This window comes from Haliotis rufescens, unplaced genomic scaffold (assembly GCF_023055435.1).
Source record: "Haliotis rufescens isolate VD_foot unplaced genomic scaffold, xgHalRufe1.0.p SCAF_78, whole genome shotgun sequence".
Taxonomy (NCBI): Eukaryota; Metazoa; Mollusca; class Gastropoda; order Lepetellida; family Haliotidae; genus Haliotis; species Haliotis rufescens.
Genome location: NW_025964370.1, coordinates 1,331,468 through 1,353,655, shown reverse-complemented (window position 1 = coordinate 1,353,655; position 22,188 = coordinate 1,331,468). Strand labels below are relative to the sequence as shown.

General features: G+C 39.3%; 1 protein-coding gene across 1 annotated transcript; it reads left to right on the top strand.

Moving 5' to 3' along the window:
• Positions 1-1,876: 1,876 nt before the first annotated feature.
• On the top strand, positions 1,877-20,994 carry LOC124119802. Its single transcript, XM_046482445.2, has 34 exons — positions 1,877-2,009; positions 3,002-3,120; positions 3,702-3,812; positions 4,087-4,107; positions 4,978-5,010; positions 5,331-5,351; positions 6,043-6,100; positions 6,866-6,942; positions 7,241-7,273; positions 7,516-7,536; positions 8,246-8,303; positions 8,662-8,717; positions 8,844-8,864; positions 9,160-9,226; positions 9,955-10,010; positions 10,151-10,171; positions 10,463-10,529; positions 11,258-11,313; positions 11,454-11,474; positions 11,767-11,833; positions 12,562-12,617; positions 12,758-12,778; positions 13,071-13,137; positions 13,865-13,920; positions 14,061-14,081; positions 14,374-14,440; positions 15,169-15,224; positions 15,365-15,385; positions 15,678-15,744; positions 16,333-16,420; positions 17,584-17,707; positions 17,921-17,988; positions 18,681-18,875; positions 20,819-20,994. Exons 2-34 carry the CDS (start codon positions 3,006-3,008, stop codon positions 20,951-20,953), a joined length of 2,022 nt encoding a protein of 673 aa, XP_046338401.2. The 5' UTR covers positions 1,877-2,009; positions 3,002-3,005; the 3' UTR covers positions 20,954-20,994.
• The last annotated feature ends 1,194 nt before the right edge of the window (positions 20,995-22,188 follow it).

Genomic DNA, 22,188 nt, shown 5'->3' with positions numbered 1-22,188 from the left:
GATATATCTGTGATGCTGATGTAGTACATATCTAAATAATTAAATAAGAATGGTTGCAACTTGTCATGTCCGCTGGTCGTTGATGGTGTTGTGTGGCACATCGCTCGCAAATCGCTGACTCAAATAACTTGCCAACGAAGAATACATTCACAGTGAAGGTTGACAACACATTCAAAGTGTAGGTTAAACACAGTGGATGAAAGGATCACTTTTTTCTGTAAGTGTGTTACAATTTAAACTGGTGGAAAAACTTCGGCGATGTAGGGTGAGACAATTATAACATAGGATGGTAACACCTTCATAGTGTGCGATGATAACATCCTCATAGTGAAGGTGTTTAACACTTTCATAGTGAGCGATGATAACACGTTCATAATGTGCACCGATAACAGCTTCAAAGTGTACGATGATAATACCTCCATAGTGTACAGTGATAACACCTTCAAAGTGTAAGATGATAATACCTCCATAGTGTACAGTGATAACACCTTCAAAGTGTACGATGATAATACCTCCATAGTGTACAGTGATAACACCTTCAAAGTGTACGATGATAATACCTCCATAGTGTACAGTGATAACACCTTCAAAGTGTACGATGATAATACCTCCATAGTGTACAGTGATAACACCTTCAAAGTGTACGATGATAATACCTCCATAGTGTACAGTGATAACACCTTCAAAGTGTACGATGATAATACCTCCATAGTGTACAGTGATAACACCTTCAAAGGGTACGATGATAATACCTCCATAGTGTACAGTGATAACACCTTCAAAGTGTACGATGATAATACCTCCATAGTGTACAGTGATAACAACACATTCATAGTGTAGCATGATAACACCTTCAAAGTGTACGATGATAATACCTCCATAGTGTACAGTGATAACACCTTCAAAGTGTACGATGATAATACCTCCATAGTGTACAGTGATAACAACACATTCATAGTGTACAGTGATAACACCTTCAAAGTGTACGATGATAATACCTCCATAGTGTACAGTGATAACACCTTCAAAGTGTAAGATGATAATACCTCCATAGTGTACAGTGATAACAACACATTCATAGTGTACAGTGATAACACCTTCAAAGTGTACGATGATAATACCTCCATAGTGTACAGTGATAACAACACATTCATAGTGTAGCATGATAACACCTTCAAAGTGTACGATGATAATACCTCCATAGTGTACAGTGATAACACCTTCAAAGTGTACGATGATAATACCTCCATAGTGTACAGTGATAACAACACATTCATAGTGTACAGTGATAACACCTTCAAAGTGTACGATGATAATACCTCCATAGTGTACAGTGATAACACCTTCAAAGTGTAAGATGATAATACCTCCATAGTGTACAGTGATAACACCTTCAAAGGGTACGATGATAATACCTCCATAGTGTACAGTGATAACACCTTCAAAGTGTACGATGATAATACCTCCATAGTGTACAGTGATAACACCTTCAAAGTGTACGATGATAATACCTCCATAGTGTACAGTGATAACAACACATTCATAGTGTAGCATGATAACACCTTTGCTGTGCAGGGTAGTAACACCTAGATAGTGTACGATGATAGCACCTCCATAGTGTACGAAGGTAATTCGTTCACAGCTCAGGGTGATAACATTCTCACAGCGTTAGGGCCTCTGAGGATAAAGGGTTTATCCTAATTTACCCATTGCTTGTGTTTTTTAATGCAAACTGTAGAACCATTGTTCCAGTTACAAAACCCTGAGAATGCAGCAACTGGCAAGATTGCATATGTCCCTCCACTCCTTGCACAGCCACTATATATAGTTTGACCTACCTCCATGCAGTGCCTGCACTGTCCACAGACGCCGCACAGGTACGTTGATCTAGCACCAAGCGCAAGCACCAGGTACGTGGTTCTAGCACCAAGCGCAAGCACCAGGTACGTGGACCTAGCACCAAGCGCAAGCACCAGGTACGTGGTTCTAGCACCAAGCGCAAGCACCAGGTACGTGGATCTAGCACCAAGCGCAAGCACCAGGCACTACAGCTGGTGCATCTGGACAATGGTCCTTCATTATTACCTTCAGTTTATTACAATCTACTTTGCACTAATTCAGTTGTTCACATATGTATAATTACTGTCTGTTTGGCCAGAATATCGAGAACTTTGTATGTTAGAACATCGGTTGTGCGGCAGTTAGAGGTCCACGGTCTGATGGTTGTTCCCTGGTTGGAGATCCATATGCTTTTTTCTGATAGTTGTTCTCTGGTTGGAGATCCATATGTTATGTTCTGATGGTTGTGCTCTGGTTGGAGATCTGGGTAATATTATCTGATGGCTGGGCTGCTGTTAGAGGTTTACGTGTTATTCGCTGATGGTTGTGATGCTGGAGGTCTAGATGTTATTTTTTTATTATTGTTCTCTGTTTGGATGCCCACATATTATGATCTGATGGTTATGCTCTGGTAAGAGGTCTTCGTGTTATTCTCTGATGGTTGTACTCTTGTTGGAGGTCTAGGTCTTATTCTGTGATGGTTGTGCTCTGGCTGGATGTCTACCCGTATTGACTGATGGTTGTGCTCTGGTTGGAGGTCTACGAGTTATTATCTGATGGTTGACTCAATCTGACACGATGTCTCTTACCGACTTTCCAGGTCAAAGAGAGAGCCTACAATGTATATTTCCACCTGACATTCCTTTGTTCCTTTGAATGCTATTGAAAGGCATTTTTCAGTTTCCACTTTGTTCAACATAACATGTTGATGATGTACATGGTTTGTCACTACGGTCAGTAGTCGATGCTCCGAGTGACCATAAAATGGACACTTGTTTAATCGTTGTGGTTTATGTATATGCTTTTGGTGCATCCGGTGAACTGTTTGACTCTTCATTGTCATGTTTCATTCAGAATCCTGTTCTGTGCGATCTGTTGTCAAAGTACTGATATAAATACATACATACACAACTGACGGTTTCCTGTTTCTCTGCTTGACCAGCATCATGAGGGTCTTCCTGGTTCTCTGCATCCTCGCGCTGAGTCGAGCTGATCTCCTGCAAGACATCCTCCAGCAGCAGAAGGTGCTGACTCAGCAGGTCATCGCACAGGAAAAAGCGGGTTGGTCCACTATCTGTGTAAATCTGACATAGAGTAATACGTCTGCATCTAACATAGATTAATACATGTACGTCTGACAGAGTCATACATGTACATCTGACATAGAGTCATACATGTACATCTGACATAGGATAATACATGTACATCTGACATAGAGTAACACATGTACATCTGACAAAGAGTAATACATGTACATCTGAAATAGAATCATACATGTACATCTGACATAGAGTAATACATGTACATCTGACATAGATTAATACATGTACATCTGACATAGTGTAATGCATGTACATCTGACATAGAGTAATACATGTACATCTGACATAGAGTAATACATGTACAACTGACATGGAGTAATACATGTATATCTGACATAGAGTAATACATGTACATCTGACATAGAGTAATACATGTACATCTGACATAGAGTAATACATGTACATCTGACATAGAGTAATACATGTACATCTGACATAGTGTAATACATGTACATCTCACATAGAGTAATACATGTAAATCTGACATAGAGTAATTCATGTACATCTGACATAGAGTAATACCTGTACATCTGACTCCAGCCAACGCCTTTATCCAGGGTGTTGAGAAGCAGATCGAGGCCGGCGTCACGTCTGTCGGGAAGAGGAGTTTTCTGGACACCCTGAAGAATGGATTCGAGAAGTTCGGCCAAGGTAGGCAAACATAGAACACACTCTCCAACTGCAACGAACGTTTTTATAAAGGTCAGCAATTTTGTAGAGAAACATTGGATCTCAGGTATGTCTCGTCATATGTAGCACAACTTTGCAGCTCCTCTGGTGACTGGGTCACTGTCTGATAACGCCCCTCCTTGCTGGTATTCTGTGTAAAGAAAAATCAGAAATCATGTCTTATATTTATATTTGACATACTTCAAGCACTGAAACAAACCATCTTGACTAATTGATTTACTATTTCTGATTTCAGACATCGCAAACATCGCCCAAAGTAAGCCATTTTGTTATGTCCTCTTTCTTGTTGTTTAGATTTCCTATCAGCAATTGTTGTATGCAAGAAAGAGTTGGGAGAGTAGAGTAGAAATTTCAGTGAAATTCAAGAAAACGCTTCACACGTCGTTCCAATGCTGGGCTTAAAAATCAAACGATTTTAAGACGCAGGCTTACTTCGCGTGTATAGTTGTGAAGCAAGGTCATAGAAATCTATCATATAATGGGTGTTTCTCGGCAGGATAAAGCATGTACGGTTAATTATGCTAACTAAGTTGAGGTAGGTACTACTTTTAGTGTTTACAAACAAACAGGGCTTCTCCCTTGTCTGGTCAGAATTGACTGTCAGGGATATTGATATTATCAAATATTAGTCTCAGGTATCGACAATCAGTTTACAAGTGGGGGCAAATATGTATACATTGCCCAGAAATTTAATGTGGACGGCTTCCGATGGATGTCCGCGAAATGCGATAACTCTGTGTTGGCGGCTGTCGTTCAATGATTGTACGATTCCAAGTGCAGACATCACATCTAGAGATGGTCAAGTTGATGTGTACGGATGTACTGTCCTACTCCTCACTGTCACAGTTGTAACGGCATTTCTTGATAATTCTGCAAAAGAACTTGTAACTCGCACTGAAAGGCTACCACTAGGCGGGACTGATATGAACAAGAGACAAATGACATGAGACTTAGTAAACAAGGTGGCGTAATGCCGGAGTGTATGACCTTGTGACGTAATATATTAATGCGCACATTCAAATAATGACATTTACCACCCCAAAGCACGCTTGCGTGATAACCTCTGACGTAATTCTATCCTCCATGACTTAACGAGAACTCAAGAAATACACGACTTCCCTTGTAGAGGCACTCCCTGTGGTGGAGCAGATCGGGAAAGGTAACTATTGAAAACAGCATATTCTAGTTAAGTATAACAAGCTATGGAATAGATGGCCAGCATTTCCACTCGATGTATGAAAATTCGTTTGATCCTTTGGTTGCGATTCCCTCATCATTATCTACTGAGGCATAACAGTTGATGTAAGAGGGACATTATGCTCGGGCATATCACAAGTGTAGCCAGATAACTTTCAATGTTTATCAACCTATCCGTTCAAGTAAAATTACTCAACAACAATGTTTCGGTTTCATAACACACTGATACATTCTGTCATTAACAACGGGTTCATTAACAATGCTGCTTTGGTTTTATTACAGATATTCTGCCCACTGTGGAAAGTAAGTGCAATAGATATGAAGACATTTGAAACATGCAGTGACAGGTATTGAGTTATTGCAAGTTCTTTCTGAAACATACAGTGTCTATGTGTAGCGTTATTGCAAGTTCTGTCTGAAACGAGGTGTAGATTTGTTGCAAGTTAAAAATGAAATATGCAGTGTCAAGGTGGATGTTATAGAGTGTTTTATGCTATGGAATCACGGAGTTAACATTGAGTCAGTGTGTTGTTGTTTTTTGCACTGAATAGTGAGTTTAACATTGGTTGTGTTTTGTGCTATGTTATATAAGTATTGGTATTGGTTCAGTGTGTTTTGTGTGGGTTTTTTATATTAGTATTGGTATTGGTTCAGTGCGTTTTGTGCTATGTTATATTAGTATTGGTATTGGTATTGGTTCAGTGTGTTTTGTGTGTTTTTTTATATGAGTATTGGTATTGGTTCAGTGTGTTTCGTGTTATGTTATACTGGCATTAAGTTTGGTTCAGTGTGTTTTGTGTGTTTTTTCATATTAGTATTGGTATTGGTTCAGTGTGTTTTGTGCTATGTTATATTAGTATTGGTACTGGTTCAGTGTGGTTTTTTTGTATTAGTATTGGTATTGGTTCAGTGTGTTTTGTGCTGTATTATACTAATATCAATATTGGTTCAGTATGTTTTGTACTGTGTAATAATGGCGTGGACATTCTAACAGAGCTGGCACCAACACTCATCAGCACGGCTCTTACGGCAGCTCTTGGAAGAAGGGACATGTAAGTGAATACATGTTTTTACATGGCTGATGAAACCAGAAATGGGCCTCAGACATTGTAATCACGTGCATAATAGAACGTTAGATACCGAATCTAGGAAAACTGCTATAATCCACTAATCTCCAATATTCATTCTTCATATTTGAGACGAGGTGTCAAAATATTTTGATGAAAGTGAAAGAACAATAGAAAGTGTTCGACAAAGTTGTCCTCTTATGGATAAGAACTGTCACATATGTGAGGGAAAATCCTATACAGTAAACTACGTTTATAACGAACACGCTTATAACGAACTGACCGAAAATACGATAACGAACTACGGTTATTACGAACTAAAGTTCGTTAGAACCGTAGTTTACTGTAGACAATAACTGTTGTAACGGTTCTTGTTTTGGTGTTTTGAGCCCATTTCACACATGTCCATGATGTTCCATACTCTTCGTGATGTAACCATGGACGCAACACTCTTCATGAATTTTATATATTTATCACTGAGGCACGCCGTCGTCGGTCCCATAAAAAAACATTGTAAAGATTCATGAATACATCACACATTGTCGCAAACATACACTTTCACTTGACAAGCGCAATGTGTATCACAATCGATATTCCAAAACCCACACACATCTCATAACCTGCGTTAAAAGAGACATGAGTCGTCCTCGCAGACCCCTTATAATAACAAAACGCATTTAAATATCGTAACACTAAAATGTAAATCAATCATTAAATCTACCAACATTACACTTGTCTTTCCTGTCACAGCGAGAGGAGGAACATATTTGATGACATAAAGAAAGGTCTCGAAACAGTCGGGAATGCCATCGCTACTGCCGCCAAAGGTAAGATGTTATATCACCATGGTAACACCATTGCCGGTTCCTGTGTTAAAAAAAGTAGACGTATACATACGCGGCTTGTTTTACCATCATTCGAATGAGTTAGTTGGCTGATAGATTATTCCAGTATTCCGAACATAAGCAGCGCCCAGAACCAAAGGAAACCATCGTAAACCGTAGGAATCCACCAGTGCAGAAGATGTCACGACACACAATAACCTTGTTCTGCAAACAATTCCACAGAATGTAACTTCGTCTCTTTTACTATTTATGCAAATAACAAGCATATTATTTTCTCCAGCCGCTCTACCTGTTGTCGAAGAGATTGGAAAACGTAAGTTTTTTTCTCACCCTTTTTTCTCAGCTGCAAATATGCACCTACAACATGTCCTCCATGCTCCATGTACTGGAAACGCGAGGTTCCTTTCTGAAACGATCAACACGTGTGGACACATATGTAAAATCAATATTTTGTAACTGCCTGACCATACATTGAAAATATTAGCACAAATATGAAAGAACATTTAATACGTTAAGAGTGAACACAAGTCTAACTACAGAATACTTTTGTTTCAGAGGTGCTCCCAATTGCTGAAAGTGAGTTGTCTACATATGTACATGTCTAACGTGTAACGTGTAGTTATCATTGATGTTGGCGCCATTGTTGTCACATTGCTAGATTCGTTTACAGATTCAATCACAGTGTCACAAGCCTCTCTTGACACACCCAACACTGTGCCACATGCCTCACTTGACACACCAAACACACTGTGTCACATGCCTCTCTTGAAACACCAAATACAGTGTCACAAGCCTCTCTTGACACACCAAAGATTATATCACATGCCTCTCTTGACACACCCAACACTGTGCCACATGCCTCACTTGACACACCAAACACACTGTGTCACATGCCTCACTTGACACACCAAACACACTGTGTCACAAACCTCTCTTGACACACCAAACACTGGGTCACATGCCTCTCTTGATATACCAATCACACTGCCACAAGCCTCTCTTGACACACCACACACTGTGTCACATGCCTCTCTTGACACACAAAACACACTGTCACCTGCCTCTCTTGAAACACGAAACACACTGTCACATGCTTCGCTTGACACACCACACAACGTGTCACATGCCTCGCTTGACACACCACCCACTGTGTCATATGCCTCTCTTGACACATCACAATATCAGGTCTTTCAAAAAATACCTGACACTGGTACCACTGCCACTACCACTACCACCACCACCATCACTACTACTAGAAGTACTCAATAAACATAATTACTTTCAGAGGTTGCCCCAAGTCTTATCAGCGCTGGACTGACTGCTCTCGTTGGGAGACGAGAGATGTGAGTAAACCAAGTGATGAAGATGTATGCATATTGGGTTTCCATAGTTGAACCTTGAAATTAGTTTCATCACCGTTCCCTCTCACAGACGGATTTTTAAGTGTTGATCTCACAGAAGGATTGTTAAGCATTAATCCCACACATGGATCCTTAAATGCTGACCCGACAAAGCTATTGATACGTGTTAAATCGAACAGATGGATTGTTAAGTGTTGACCCCGCAGAAAGAATGTCAAATGTTTGAGTCTGGCATAGCCTGACTGTAAACACGAATATTACTAAAGGAGAAAATGCAAACACACTCACCCTGTTACATGAAATACGCAGTTACAAGAGTTGAAATCCTTTCCCATTTTAGAGAGCGCCGAAACTTCCTGGATGATCTGAAGAACACCCTGAAGAATATTGGCCAAAGTAAGCTCTTCAATAATCTTTATGATCTTAACGACGTGCTGTGAGACCCAGGAAGCAAATGCAAACTGAAAACAAGGTATTTAAGTGATTTCATTTCAATAACTTCTTTTCAATTTTATTTTACAGCTCTTGTCAAGGAGGTTGAGAGTGAGTATTTTACTGTTCACGTCAATCTTACAAAAAGAAATTATGGAAACATTGTCAAAGATACATCCTCTGTGTGAAGTATGATCTCTGACAATAATTATTCCTTTCATCACTGTAATGGGACAATCTCAGAAATGAACCGAAAAAGATATGTAATGTTCCATGAATCTAATGAATATGCTTACCCTATAAAAATAGAAACACGCTGTTTTCTGATATACATGGACAAGATAAACAGTTGCATTGTTACCATGTCGGCCACTGTTTGTAATCTATGTATTTGAATCCTTTCCAGCGCTTGCACCCACAATCATCCAAAGCGCACTCCCCGCACTCCTCTCTAGTGTAGGAAAACGTGAAATGTAAGTAATGACTTCATCTACTAAAACCTAATTTCATACAAGATGCTTTTGTTCTTCATTTGATATTATGCTTGTTGAAGAGTCTACAGAGGTGTGCGACACTGCAAACTGTATGCTGTCATAACCCAGTAAAGTTGAAATTTCCGAAACAATCGACCGATAATTTACATGGTCAGGACTCGATTATTGACAGCCACCATGATGACTTTAAATACACCCTGACTTCCTCCATTCCCTTACTTAAATAGTTTTCTACATGATACGAACAATGGATTTCGTGTCAAGAAAACAGATCCTGTGGGCTTTCAACTAAAGTAAGATGATTTGCCATTCACATGCCCAATAATGCCAATTACTTTACAGACACCCTTCTAAGATTTTCTCTCCATTGTGCATACGCGTTGAGTTTCGAAGGCAGAGTAGGTGCTCAATATTTAATGCTTGTCCAAAAAGTCAAATAAAACGGGAATCAGGTAATCACAAAGTGGAGCGTTGATAAGTATGCATTTTCGGTGTAGCGAGTTAACGTTCATCATTGCTCATGCATTCAAGCACTGGCATGAGAGATCAAGACTTGATTATTGAAAGGCCACCATGATAAACATATATTATTTCTGTATGCATGAAGACATTCTCTGGCTGAAAACACGAATATTACTATAGGGGAAATACAAACCCTGTCACAAGAAATACGTAGTTATAAGAGCTAAAATCATTTCCCATTTTAGAGAACGGCGAAACTTCCTGGATGATCTGAAGAAGACCTTGGGGACTATTGGCCAAAGTAAGCTCTTCAATAATGTTAAATAATATTACAACGTGTTGTGGGACACATGAAGCAAATGCAAAATGAAAGCCAGGTAATAAAGAGATTTCATTTTAATGAAGCGACAAGTCTAACTTCTTTTCAATTTTATTCTACAGCTGTTGCCAAGGAGATTGAAGGTGAGTATGTTACTTTTCACGTCAATCTTACAAACAATTATGGAAACATTGTCAAAGATACATCCTCTGTGTGAAGTATGATCTCTGACAGCAATTATTCTTTTATCTCGTAATGTGACACTCTCAGGAAATCAACCAAATGAGATGTGTAACGTCCTGTGAATGTAATGAATATGTTACCTCGATAATAATAGAAACACGATGTTTTCTTATATGCATGGACTAGATAAAAGGTTGGAGTGTTACCATATCGACCAATGTTTGTAATCTATGTATTTGAATCCTTTCCAGCGCTTGCACCCACAATCATCCAAAGCGCACTCCCCGCACTCCTCTCTAGTGTAGGAAAACGTGAAATGTAAGTAATGACTTCATCTACTAAAACCTAATTTCATACAAGATGCTTTTGTTCTTCATTTGATATTATGCTTGTTGAAGAGTCTATAGAGGTGTGCGACATTGCAAACTGTATGTTGTCATAACCCAGTAAAGTTGAAATTTCCGAAACAATCGACCGATAATTTACATGGTCAGGACTCGATTATTGACAGCCACCATGATGACTTTAAATACACCCTGACTTCCTCCATTCCCTTACTTAAATAATTTTCTACATGATACGAACAATGGATTTCGTGTCAAGAAAACAGATCCTGTGGGCTTTCAACTAAAGTAAGATGATTTGCCATTCACATGCCCAATAATGCCAATTACTTTACAGACACCCTTCTAAGATTTTCTCTCCATTGTGCATACGCGTTGAGTTTCGAAGGCAGAGTAGGTGCTCAATATTTAATGCTTGTCCAAAAAGTCAAATGAAACGGGAAATAGGTAATCACAAAGTGGAACGTTGATATGCATGCATTTTCAGTGTAGCGAGTTAACGTTCATCATTGCTCATGCATTCAGGCACTGGTGTGAGAGATCAAGACTTGATTATTGAAAGGCCACCATGATAAACATATATTATTTCTGTATGCATGAAGACATTCTCTGGCTGAAAACACGAATATTACTATAGGGGAAATACAAACCCTGTTACAAGAAATACGTAGTTATAAGAGCTAAAATCATTTCCCATTTTAGAGAACGGCGAAACTTCCTGGATGATCTGAAGAAGACCTTGGGGACTATTGGCCAAAGTAAGCTCTTCAATAATGTTAAATAATATTACAACGTGTTGTGGGACACATGAAGCAAATGCAAAATGAAAGCCAGGCAATAAAGAGATTTCATTTTAATGAAGCGACAAGTCTAACTTCTTTTCAATTTTATTCTACAGCTGTTGCCAAGGAGATTGAAGGTGAGTATGTTACTTTTCACGTCAATCTTACAGACAATTATGGAAACATTGTCAACGATACATCCTCTGTGTGAAGTATGATCTCTGACAGCAATTATCCTTTTATCATCGTAATGTGACACTCTCAGGAAATCAACCAAATAAGATGTGTAACGTCCTGTGAATGTAATGAATATGTTACCTCGATAATAATAGAAACACGATGTTTTCTTATATGCATGGACTAGATAAAAGGTTGCAGTGTTACCATATCGACCAATGTTTGTAATCTATGTATTTGAATCCTTTCCAGCGCTTGCACCCACAATCATCCAAAGCGCACTCCCCGCACTCCTCTCTAGTGTAGGAAAACGTGAAATGTAAGTAATGACTTCATCTACTAAAACCTAATTTCATACAAGATGCTTTTGTTCTTCATTTGATATTATGCTTGTTGAAGAGTCTACAGAGGTGTGCGACACTGCAAACTGTATGCTGTCATAACCCAGTAAAGTTGAAATTTCCGAAACAATCGACCGATAATTTACATGGTCAGGACTCGATTATTGACAGCCACCATGATGACTTTAAATACACCCTGACTTCCTCCATTCCCTTACTTAAATAGTTTTCTACATGATACGAACAATGGATTTCGTGTCAAGAAAACAGATCCTGTGGGCTTTCAACTAAAGTAAGATGATTTGCCATTCACATGCCCAATAATGCCAATTACTTTACAGACACCCTTCTAAGATTTTCTCTCCATTGTGCATACGCGTTGAGTTTCGAAGGCAGAGTAGGTGCTCAATATTTAATGCTTGTCCAAAAAGTCAAATAAAACGGGAATCAGGTAATCACAAAGTGGAGCGTTGATAAGTATGCATTTTCGGTGTAGCGAGTTAACGTTCATCATTGCTCATGCATTCAAGCACTGGCATGAGAGATCAAGACTTGATTATTGAAAGGCCACCATGATAAACATATATTATTTCTGTATGCATGAAGACATTCTCTGGCTGAAAACACGAATATTACTATAGGGGAAATACAAACCCTGTCACAAGAAATACGTAGTTATAAGAGCTAAAATCATTTCCCATTTTAGAGAACGGCGAAACTTCCTGGATGATCTGAAGAAGACCTTGGGGACTATTGGCCAAAGTAAGCTCTTCAATAATGTTAAATAATATTACAACGTGTTGTGGGACACATGAAGCAAATGCAAAATGAAAGCCAGGTAATAAAGAGATTTCATTTTAATGAAGCGACAAGTCTAACTTCTTTTCAATTTTATTCTACAGCTGTTGCCAAGGAGATTGAAGGTGAGTATGTTACTTTTCACGTCAATCTTACAAACAATTATGGAAACATTGTCAAAGATACATCCTCTGTGTGAAGTATGATCTCTGACAGCAATTATCCTTTTATCATCGTAATGAGACACTCTCAGGAAATCAACCAAATAAGATGTGTAACGTCCTGTGAATGTAATGAATATGTTACCTCGATAATAATAGAAACACGATGTTTTCTTATATGCATGGACTAGATAAAAGGTTGGAGTGTTACCATATCGACCAATGTTTGTAATCTATGTATTTGAATCCTTTCCAGCGCTTGCACCCACAATCATCCAAAGCGCACTCCCCGCACTCCTCTCTAGTGTAGGAAAACGTGAAATGTAAGTAATGACTTCATCTACTAAAACCTAATTTCATACAAGATGCTTTTGTTCTTCATTTGATATTATGCTTGTTGAAGAGTCTACAGAGGTGTGCGACACTGCAAACTGTATGCTGTCATAACCCAGTAAAGTTGAAATTTCCGAAACAATCGACCGATAATTTACATGGTCAGGACTCGATTATTGACAGCCACCATGATGACTTTAAATACACCCTGACTTCCTCCATTCCCTTACTTAAATAGTTTTCTACATGATACGAACAATGGATTTCGTGTCAAGAAAACAGATCCTGTGGGCTTTCAACTAAAGTAAGATGATTTGCCATTCACATGCCCAATAATGCCAATTACTTTACAGACACCCTTCTAAGATTTTCTCTCCATTGTGCATACGCGTTGAGTTTCGACGGCAGAGTAGGTGCTCAATATTTAATGCTTGTCCAAAAAGTCAAATAAAACGGGAATCAGGTAATCACAAAGTGGAGCGTTGATAAGTATGCATTTTCGGTGTAGCGAGTTAACGTTCATCATTGCTCATGCATTCAAGCACTAGTATGAGAGATCAAGACTTGATTATTGAAAGACCACCATGATAAACATATATTACTTCTGTATGCATGAAGACATTCTCTGGCTGAAACCACGAATATAACTAAAGGGGAATACAAACCCTGTCACAAGAAATACGTAGTTATAAGAGCTAAAATCATTTCCCATTTTAGAGAACGGCGAAACTTCCTGGATGATCTGAAGAAGACCTTGGGGACTATTGGCCAAAGTAAGCTCTTCAATAATGTTAAATAATATTACAACGTGTTGTGGGACACATGAAGCAAATGCAAAATGAAAGCCAGGTAATAAAGAGATTTCATTTTAATGAAGCGACAAGTCTAACTTCTTTTCAATTTTATTCTACAGCTGTTGCCAAGGAGATTGAAGGTGAGTATATTACTTTTCACGTCAATCTTACAAACAATTATGGAAACATTGTCAAAGATACATCCTCTGTGTGAAGTATGATCTCTGACAGCAATTATCCTTTTATCATCGTAATGTGACACTCTCAGGAAATCAACCAAATGAGATGTGTAACGTCCTGTGAATGTAAGGAATATGTTACCTCGATAATAATAGAAACACGATGTTTTCTTATATGCATGGACTAGATAAAAGGTTGGAGAGTTACCATATCGACCAATGTTTGTAATCTATGTATTTGAATCCTTTCCAGCGCTTGCACCCACAATCATCCAAAGCGCACTCCCCGCACTCCTCTCTAGTGTAGGAAAACGTGAAATGTAAGTAATGACTTCATCTACTAAAACCTAATTTCATACAAGATGCTTTTGTTCTTCATTTGATATTATGCTTGTTGAAGAGTCTATAGAGGTGTGCGACATTGCAAACTGTATGCTGTCATAACCCAGTAAAGTTGAAATTTCCGAAGCAATCGACCGATAATTTACATGGTCAGGACTCGATTATTGACAGCCACCATGATGACTTTAAATACACCCTGACTTCCTCCATTCCCTTACTTAAATAATTTTCTACATGATACGAACAATGGATTTCGTGTCAAGAAAACAGATCCTGTGGGCTTTCAACTAAAGTAAGATGATTTGCTATTCACATGCCCAATAATGCCAATTACTTTACAGACACCCTTCTAAGATTTTCTCTCCATTGTGCATACGCGTTGAGTTTCGAAGGCAGAGTAGGTGCTCAATATTTAATGCTTGTCCAAAAAGTCAAATAAAACGGGAATCAGGTAATCACAAAGTGGAACGTTGATACGTATGCACTTTTGGTGTAGCGAGTTAACGTTTATCATTGCTCATGCATTCAAGCACTGGCATGAGAGATCAAGACTTGATTATTGAAAGACCACCATGATAAACATATATTACTTCTGTATGCATGAAGACATTCTCTGGCTGAAAACACGAATATTACTATAGGGGAAATACAAACCCTGTTACAAGAAATACGTAGTTATAAGAGCTAAAATCATTTCCCATTTTAGAGAACGGCGAAACTTCCTGGATGATCTGAAGAAGACCTTGGGGACTATTGGCCAAAGTAAGCTCTTCAATAATGTTAAATAATATTACAACGTGTTATGGGACACATGAAGCAAATGCAAAATGAAAGCCAGGTAATAAAGAGATTTCATTTTAATGAAGCGACAAGTCTAACTTCTTTTCAATTTTATTCTACAGCTGTTGCCAAGGAGATTGAAGGTGAGTATGTTACTTTTCACGTCAATCTTACAAACAATTATGGAAACATTGTCAAAGATACATCCTCTGTGTGAAGTATGATCTCTGACAGCAATTATTCTTTTATCATCGTAATGTGACGCTCTCAGGAAATCAACCAAATACGATGTGTAACGTCCTGTGAATGTAATGAATATGTTACCTCGATAATAATAGAAACACGATGTTTTCTTATATGCATGGACTAGATAAAAGGTTGGAGTGTTACCATATCGACCAATGTTTGTAATCTATGTATTTGAATCCTTTCCAGTGCTTGCACCCACAATCATCCAAAGCGCACTCCCCGCACTCCTCTCTAGTGTAGGAAAACGTGAAATGTAAGTAATGACTTCATGTACTAAAAGCTAATTTCATTCAAGATGCTTTTGTTCTTCATTTGATATCATGTTTGTCGAAAAGTCGATTGATATGTGTGATATTGCAAACTGTATGTTGTCATAAGCAAGAAAAGTTGAAATTTCCGAAGCAATTGGCCGATAATTTACTTGGCCAGGCTTCGATTATTGACAGCCACCATGATGAGGTTAGATATATTCTGACTTCCTTCATTCCCTTCATTCAATACTTTTCTATATGTTACAAACGATGGATTTCGTGTATGGAGCATGTATAATGTCGACGTGTGCTTTCAATCAAAGTAAGATGATTTCTTTTTCAAATGGCAATTAATGCCAATTGCTTTACAGACATCCTTGAAGGTATGTATCTATTGTAGTGTAGTTGTTATACTCATGTTCAGTGTTAGAGATTGCATGCCATGTATGAAAGTACCGGGTATGTGTTTGTCCTTGTTTTCAGTGTAAAAGATGAGAGGCCCTCTGTAACAGTGTTGTGTATGTGTTTGTAAATCATGCTCAGTGCCAGAGATGTCATGCCATGTATGAAAGTATCGTGTTTGTTCTCAGTGTGGAGGCCGGACTTCTGGAACATGTGAGGGATGAGATGCTCTCTGTGGTGGACAAGCTGAAGGAGTCTGTGGAGGGAGCAGAGAAGGTGAATACAATTCACGCATATTACTTCAGAACTCATTATATGTAGAGGAAGCAGAGAAGGTGGATGCAATTCAAGCACTTTATCTCTCGACTCATTATATGTGGAGGAAGCAGAGAAGGTGAATACAATTCACTCACATTATCTCTCAACTCATTTTATGTGGAGTGAGCACAGGAGGTGAATCCAATTCATGCACATTACTTCAGAACTCATCATATGTAGAGGACCCAGAGAAGTTGAATACAATTCACGCACATTATCATTCAACTCATCATATGTGGAGGCAGCAGAGAAGGTGAATACAATTCATGCACATTATCATTCAATTCATTATGTGTGGAGGAAGCAGAGAAGGTGAATATCAACAATAACATTCGGAACACGATGAGCTGTGTGTTAACGTGAAGATAAGTCTCCACAAGACTGTATGTCGAGAGGGATGACTTCAACTTTCCAATAATCAACTTACACTTTTTATGAAGCAAATTCCAGCAGCCCAAGCAATTGGTGCCACCATCTAACAACTTATGAGTATAATTACTAGAAGACCACTGTTGACCCTTCCCCAAAATGACCGGGCAGCCCAAGTCAAAATTGTTCAGTATACATCAGGAAACTCAAAAACACGTTCGAACCTTTGTTTATATCATTTGGTCACGGGACCTACAGGTTGGTCCTTGACTAAATAGAGGATGCTCGTTCTATAAAGATTTCATAGAGCGTTATACGAGTCTTGCTCAAAAGCTGTTTGATTCAGGAAAAACGTTTAAGGTTTTTGAAACATCAGTGACTGAAAGAAAGTATGATGCAGTTCCCTATGTTGACTTTTGTCATGTTCACTTTCTTTTTAGATGAATATTTGACTTGCCTGTGTAGGTGTGGGTCACCTTTTCGCAAACGCCTCATATCATATATATTTTATAGAGATTCAGAGACATGATGATACTATAGTCAGTAGCATACGATAAATTCATATGGATTATGGAAATGTTTTGTCGTTTTTATCAACATATAAAGTTGACATCAGACTTACAAATTCACATATATTTTATCTTCGTAGTAAATACGACAATCAGTACAAATCTCGATAAAACAGCATTTCGAAACGTTTTCTAGGTCTTGTGTCTGAATTCAGTGACAAAGTATCTGATCATTACGTTCAGATCGCCACGAACCTTGAGGGCAACCTGAAGACAGCTGCCCAGGGTCTGACCAGTGGCCAGGATGTCAAAGCCCTCGCCCAGATGGTGCTGTCCACCCTGGAGAAGGATGTCGAGTCAATGATGGGTACTACTATAGGCATATACAACATATATGTATAAGATTAAATATGAAGCACATGGCGATAAAAGCTTTCAGTTAGATTGTGCAGTTAAATGCCTGTGTCAGTGTTTGAATAATGTTATGCTGACTTATGTGCTTCCACGTGGATAACCTCACTGAGATGACCTTCTTTGTATTCATTTGAAGTAGAACTTCCTGTTTTGTTCATTGTTTCAGAAAAGGGAACATTTGACGTTGATATTGATGCGTTGATCCAGAATATTGTCCCCAACGCTGTTGCAAAGGTTAATATCACGATCGATTGCAGAGAAACGTTTTGAGGATTCTACACACAGACGTTATATTAAGCCAAAATATTTAGATATAAAGGGGGGTTAATCCATATACCAACTCTCAACCATCACTATGACTGAGGGACTCCCACTCTATATTGTGCACTGGACAGTACTATCGGTACAACGCCCGTTCTCAAATCGTCAATACTCACCTCCAGCAGCGCCACACCCATAGAATACCATGGCCAGCAATAAGCCCAGGCCTTTTCCCCCCTTAAACACGCCTGTGGCAATATAGGGAGGCGTGTGCGTCACCGCCTTAGGCCGCCAACCACGCTGGTTGAACTTTCCAGGTGTTGAAGAGGCGTGGGGCAGAGACCTGGAAATCGCCTTTGGGAGACTGATACGCATTTAGCCTAAGCGAGTTAATGAATGTTTAACAAATCGTGCGACAATTACAAACGACTGATGCAAACACGTAAAATATTCCCATCTTACCCCTATCGTCTTTCAACATCGTTGGCGGTCATAACGTCATGCCATACTTCACTACCTTGAAATGTGTTTCCAATTTGTCCGTATTTATGATGCAACTATTACCAGAAATCTCATAAAAAATATAATTCCGAAAACCTCTACAGTTTTTTAAAGAATAAAACTACAGTGAAGCGGAGAGTTGTGACAGTGGTGTATGTTTTCAGCTCTTCTCCAAGCACAGCCGTCGTGGTCTTCTCGGCGATATTTTCAACGGATTGAAGGACACTGTGGGTGATACTCTTGGTCTTCTGACTGGCACCGCCTTTGCCGATCTTAAAACATTCCTCGGAAGCGCTGTTACAACTGCCACACAAGCTCTTTCCCCGGCACTGGGTAACCTGAAGGGTCTCGCCCAGACAGTAAGTTCCATTGAAACATTGTATTTAGTGGCTCGACCAGACAATATGTTCTATTGCAACATTGTATTTAGTGGCTCGACCAGACAGTAAGTTCCATTGCAACATTGTATTTACAGGCTCGACCAGACAATATGTTCCATTGCAACATTGTATTTAGTGGCTCGACCAGACAATATGTTCCATTGCAACATTGTATTTAGTGGCTCAACCAGACAATATGTTCCATTGAAACATTGTATTTAGTGGCTCGACCAGGCAGTACGTTCCATTGAAACATTGTATTAAGTAGCTCGACCAGACAGTAAGTTCCATTGAAACATTGTATTTAGTGGCTCGACCAGACAGTAAGTTCCATTGAAACATTGTATTTAGTGGCTCGACCAGACAGTACGTTCTATTGAAACATTGTATTTAGTGGCGACCACACAGCACGTTCTATTGAAACATTGTATTTCGTGGCTCGCCCAGACAGTACAAGCACGTTCTATTGAAACATTGTATTTAGTGGCTCGACCAGACAGTACGTTGTATTGAAACATTGTATTTCGTGGCTCGACCGGATATTTAGTCCCATTGAAACATTGTTTTTAGTGGCTCGACCAGACAGTACGTTCTATTGAAACATTGTATTTAGTGGCGACCACACAGCACGTTCTATTGAAACATTGTATTTCGTGGCTCGCCCAGACAGTACAAGCACGTTCTATTGAAACATTGTATTTAGTGGCTCGACCAGACAGTACGTTGTATTGAAACATTGTATTTCGTGGCTCGACCGGATATTTAGTCCCATTGAAACATTGTTTTTAGTGGCTCGACCAGACAGTACGTTCTATTGAAACATTGTATTTCGTGGCTCGACCACACAGCACGTTCTATTGAAACATTGTATTTCGTGGCTCGCCCAGACAGTACAAGCACGTTCTATTGAAACATTGTATTTAGTGGCTCGACCAGACAGTACGTTCCATTGCAACATTGTATTTAGTGGCTCGACCAGACAGTACGTTGTATTGAAACATTGTATTTCGTGGCTCGACCGGATATTTAGTCCCATTGAAACATTGTTTTTCGTGGCTCGCCCAGACAGTACAAGCACGTTCTATTGAAACATTGTATTTAGTGGCTCGACCAGACAGTACGTTGTATTGAAACATTGTATTTCGTGGCTCGACCGGATATTTAGTCCCATTGAAACATTGTTTTTAGTGGCTCGACCAGACAGTACGTTCTATTGAAACATTGTATTTCGTGGCTCGACCACACAGCACGTTCTATTGAAACATTGTATTTCGTGGCTCGCCCAGACAGTACAAGCACGTTCTATTGAAACATTGTATTTAGTGGCTCGACCAGACAGTACGTTCCATTGCAACATTGTATTTAGTGGCTCGACCAGAGAGTACGTTCTATTGAAACATTGTATTTCGTGGCTCGACCACACAGTACGTTCTATTGAAACATTGTATTTAGTGGCTCGACCACACATTACGTTCCATTGCAACATTGTATTTAGTGGCTCGCCCAGACAGTACGTTGTATTGAAACATTGTATTTCGTGGCTCGACCGGATATTAAGTCCCATTGAAACATTGTTTTTAGTGGCTCGACCAGACAGTACGTTCTATTGAAACATTGTATTTCGTGGCTCGACCACACAGTACGTTCTATTGAAACATTGTATTTCGTGGCTCGACCACACAGTACGTTCTATTGAAACATTGTATTTAGTGGCTCGGCCAGACAGAAGGAAGTACGTTCTGTTGAAACATTGTTTTTAGTGGCTCGCCCAGACAGTACGAGTACGTTCCATTGAAACATTGTTATCAGGGCCTCGTCCAGACAGTAAGTTTCATTGAAACAACGAATTCAAAGGTTGACCCAGACAGTAAGTTACATTGCAACATTGTATTCACGCATGTAACATCTGTGTCTGTGTCCAGTTCCTAGCCCAAGCTGGACAAGCCACCGCACAGGTCGCTGCCGAGGCCGTCAAGTTCTTCAAGCCATTCCAGACTCAACTGGGATCCGTCTTCACTCAGATCAAGAGTGTAGCTGAAAAACTGACGGGACATTAAACGAGTATACAAGAGATTTAGAATAAAACAACATATTAAAACATTGCCTCCTTGTTTATTCGGTGACGTATGAATGTGTGTATCCGTGTTATACACCATTGTGTGAAACCCACTCTCAATGTCAGTACATTCCGACATACACAATAAGGAAGGCAATACAACAAAGTGAAGCGTGACGCTGCAAGATTATTTACACACTCACCTCAGCAAGTAGGACCTATGTCCTGCATACAGAACATATTGAACAATTCGGTGAGAAAGACAAATAGACAGTACCTGTCTACCCCAGCAGAGACAAAATATGAATTAAATCGTGTACGTATTTATTTGAGAAACAAATCAAAGGGGATACCATTTTTATATATAACAGCGTTATAACCTGTACCGACATGCAATAAAGAAATTGTTCATCCGTACACCTTATGCTACTCCAACTTCTAAATGCCTCTCAAAGACGATAACTTTTTGGGAAGATTCTGCCATTTCTGCTTGTTTTCTTGGCGCCTTACTCCGTGTAGCGCTGCCTTGGCCTTTACCTATTGCGTGTTATCCCGTGACCGTGCAGGCACTGGCAAGTATGTGGCTAGATATGTTCTCATTAATTCGCACATCTAAACTTTTCAGATTTAGATTGCCCATCGATCTGATCTCAAATAGGACTTTATTAAACGATTCTCTGTAAACATGATGGTGCAGAATGTGAGGCTTCGTGATTTTACAGTCCCTATATTTTTCGTGAATGAAATGTCTACCTGATACATTGCTACAGATAATAAAGAAGTTGTTATCCATAAAGCTTTCATGTCTATCTATCTACAATCCCTGCTGTCTGTAGGTATTCCCGGTACAATCCTTGCTGTCTGTAGGTATGTTCTGGTACAATGCCTGCTGTCTGTCTATATGTTCTGGTAGAATCCCTGCTGTCTGTAGGTATGTTCTGGTACAATCCCTGCTGCCTATAGGTATGTTCTGGAACAATCCCTGCTGTCTGTAGGTATGTTCTGGTACAATCCCTGCTGTCTGTCTGTATGTTCTGGTACAATCACTGCTATCTATATATTCTGGTACAATCCTTGATGTCTGTCTATATGTTCTGGTGCAATCACTGGTGTCTGTCTTTTTTCTGATACAATCACTGCTGTCTGTCAAATGTTCTGGTAAAATCCCTGTAAGTAATAGTGGTTGCACTGTGTATCTTGTCATGTCCGCCGGTCGTTGGCCTTGTTGTGTGGCAG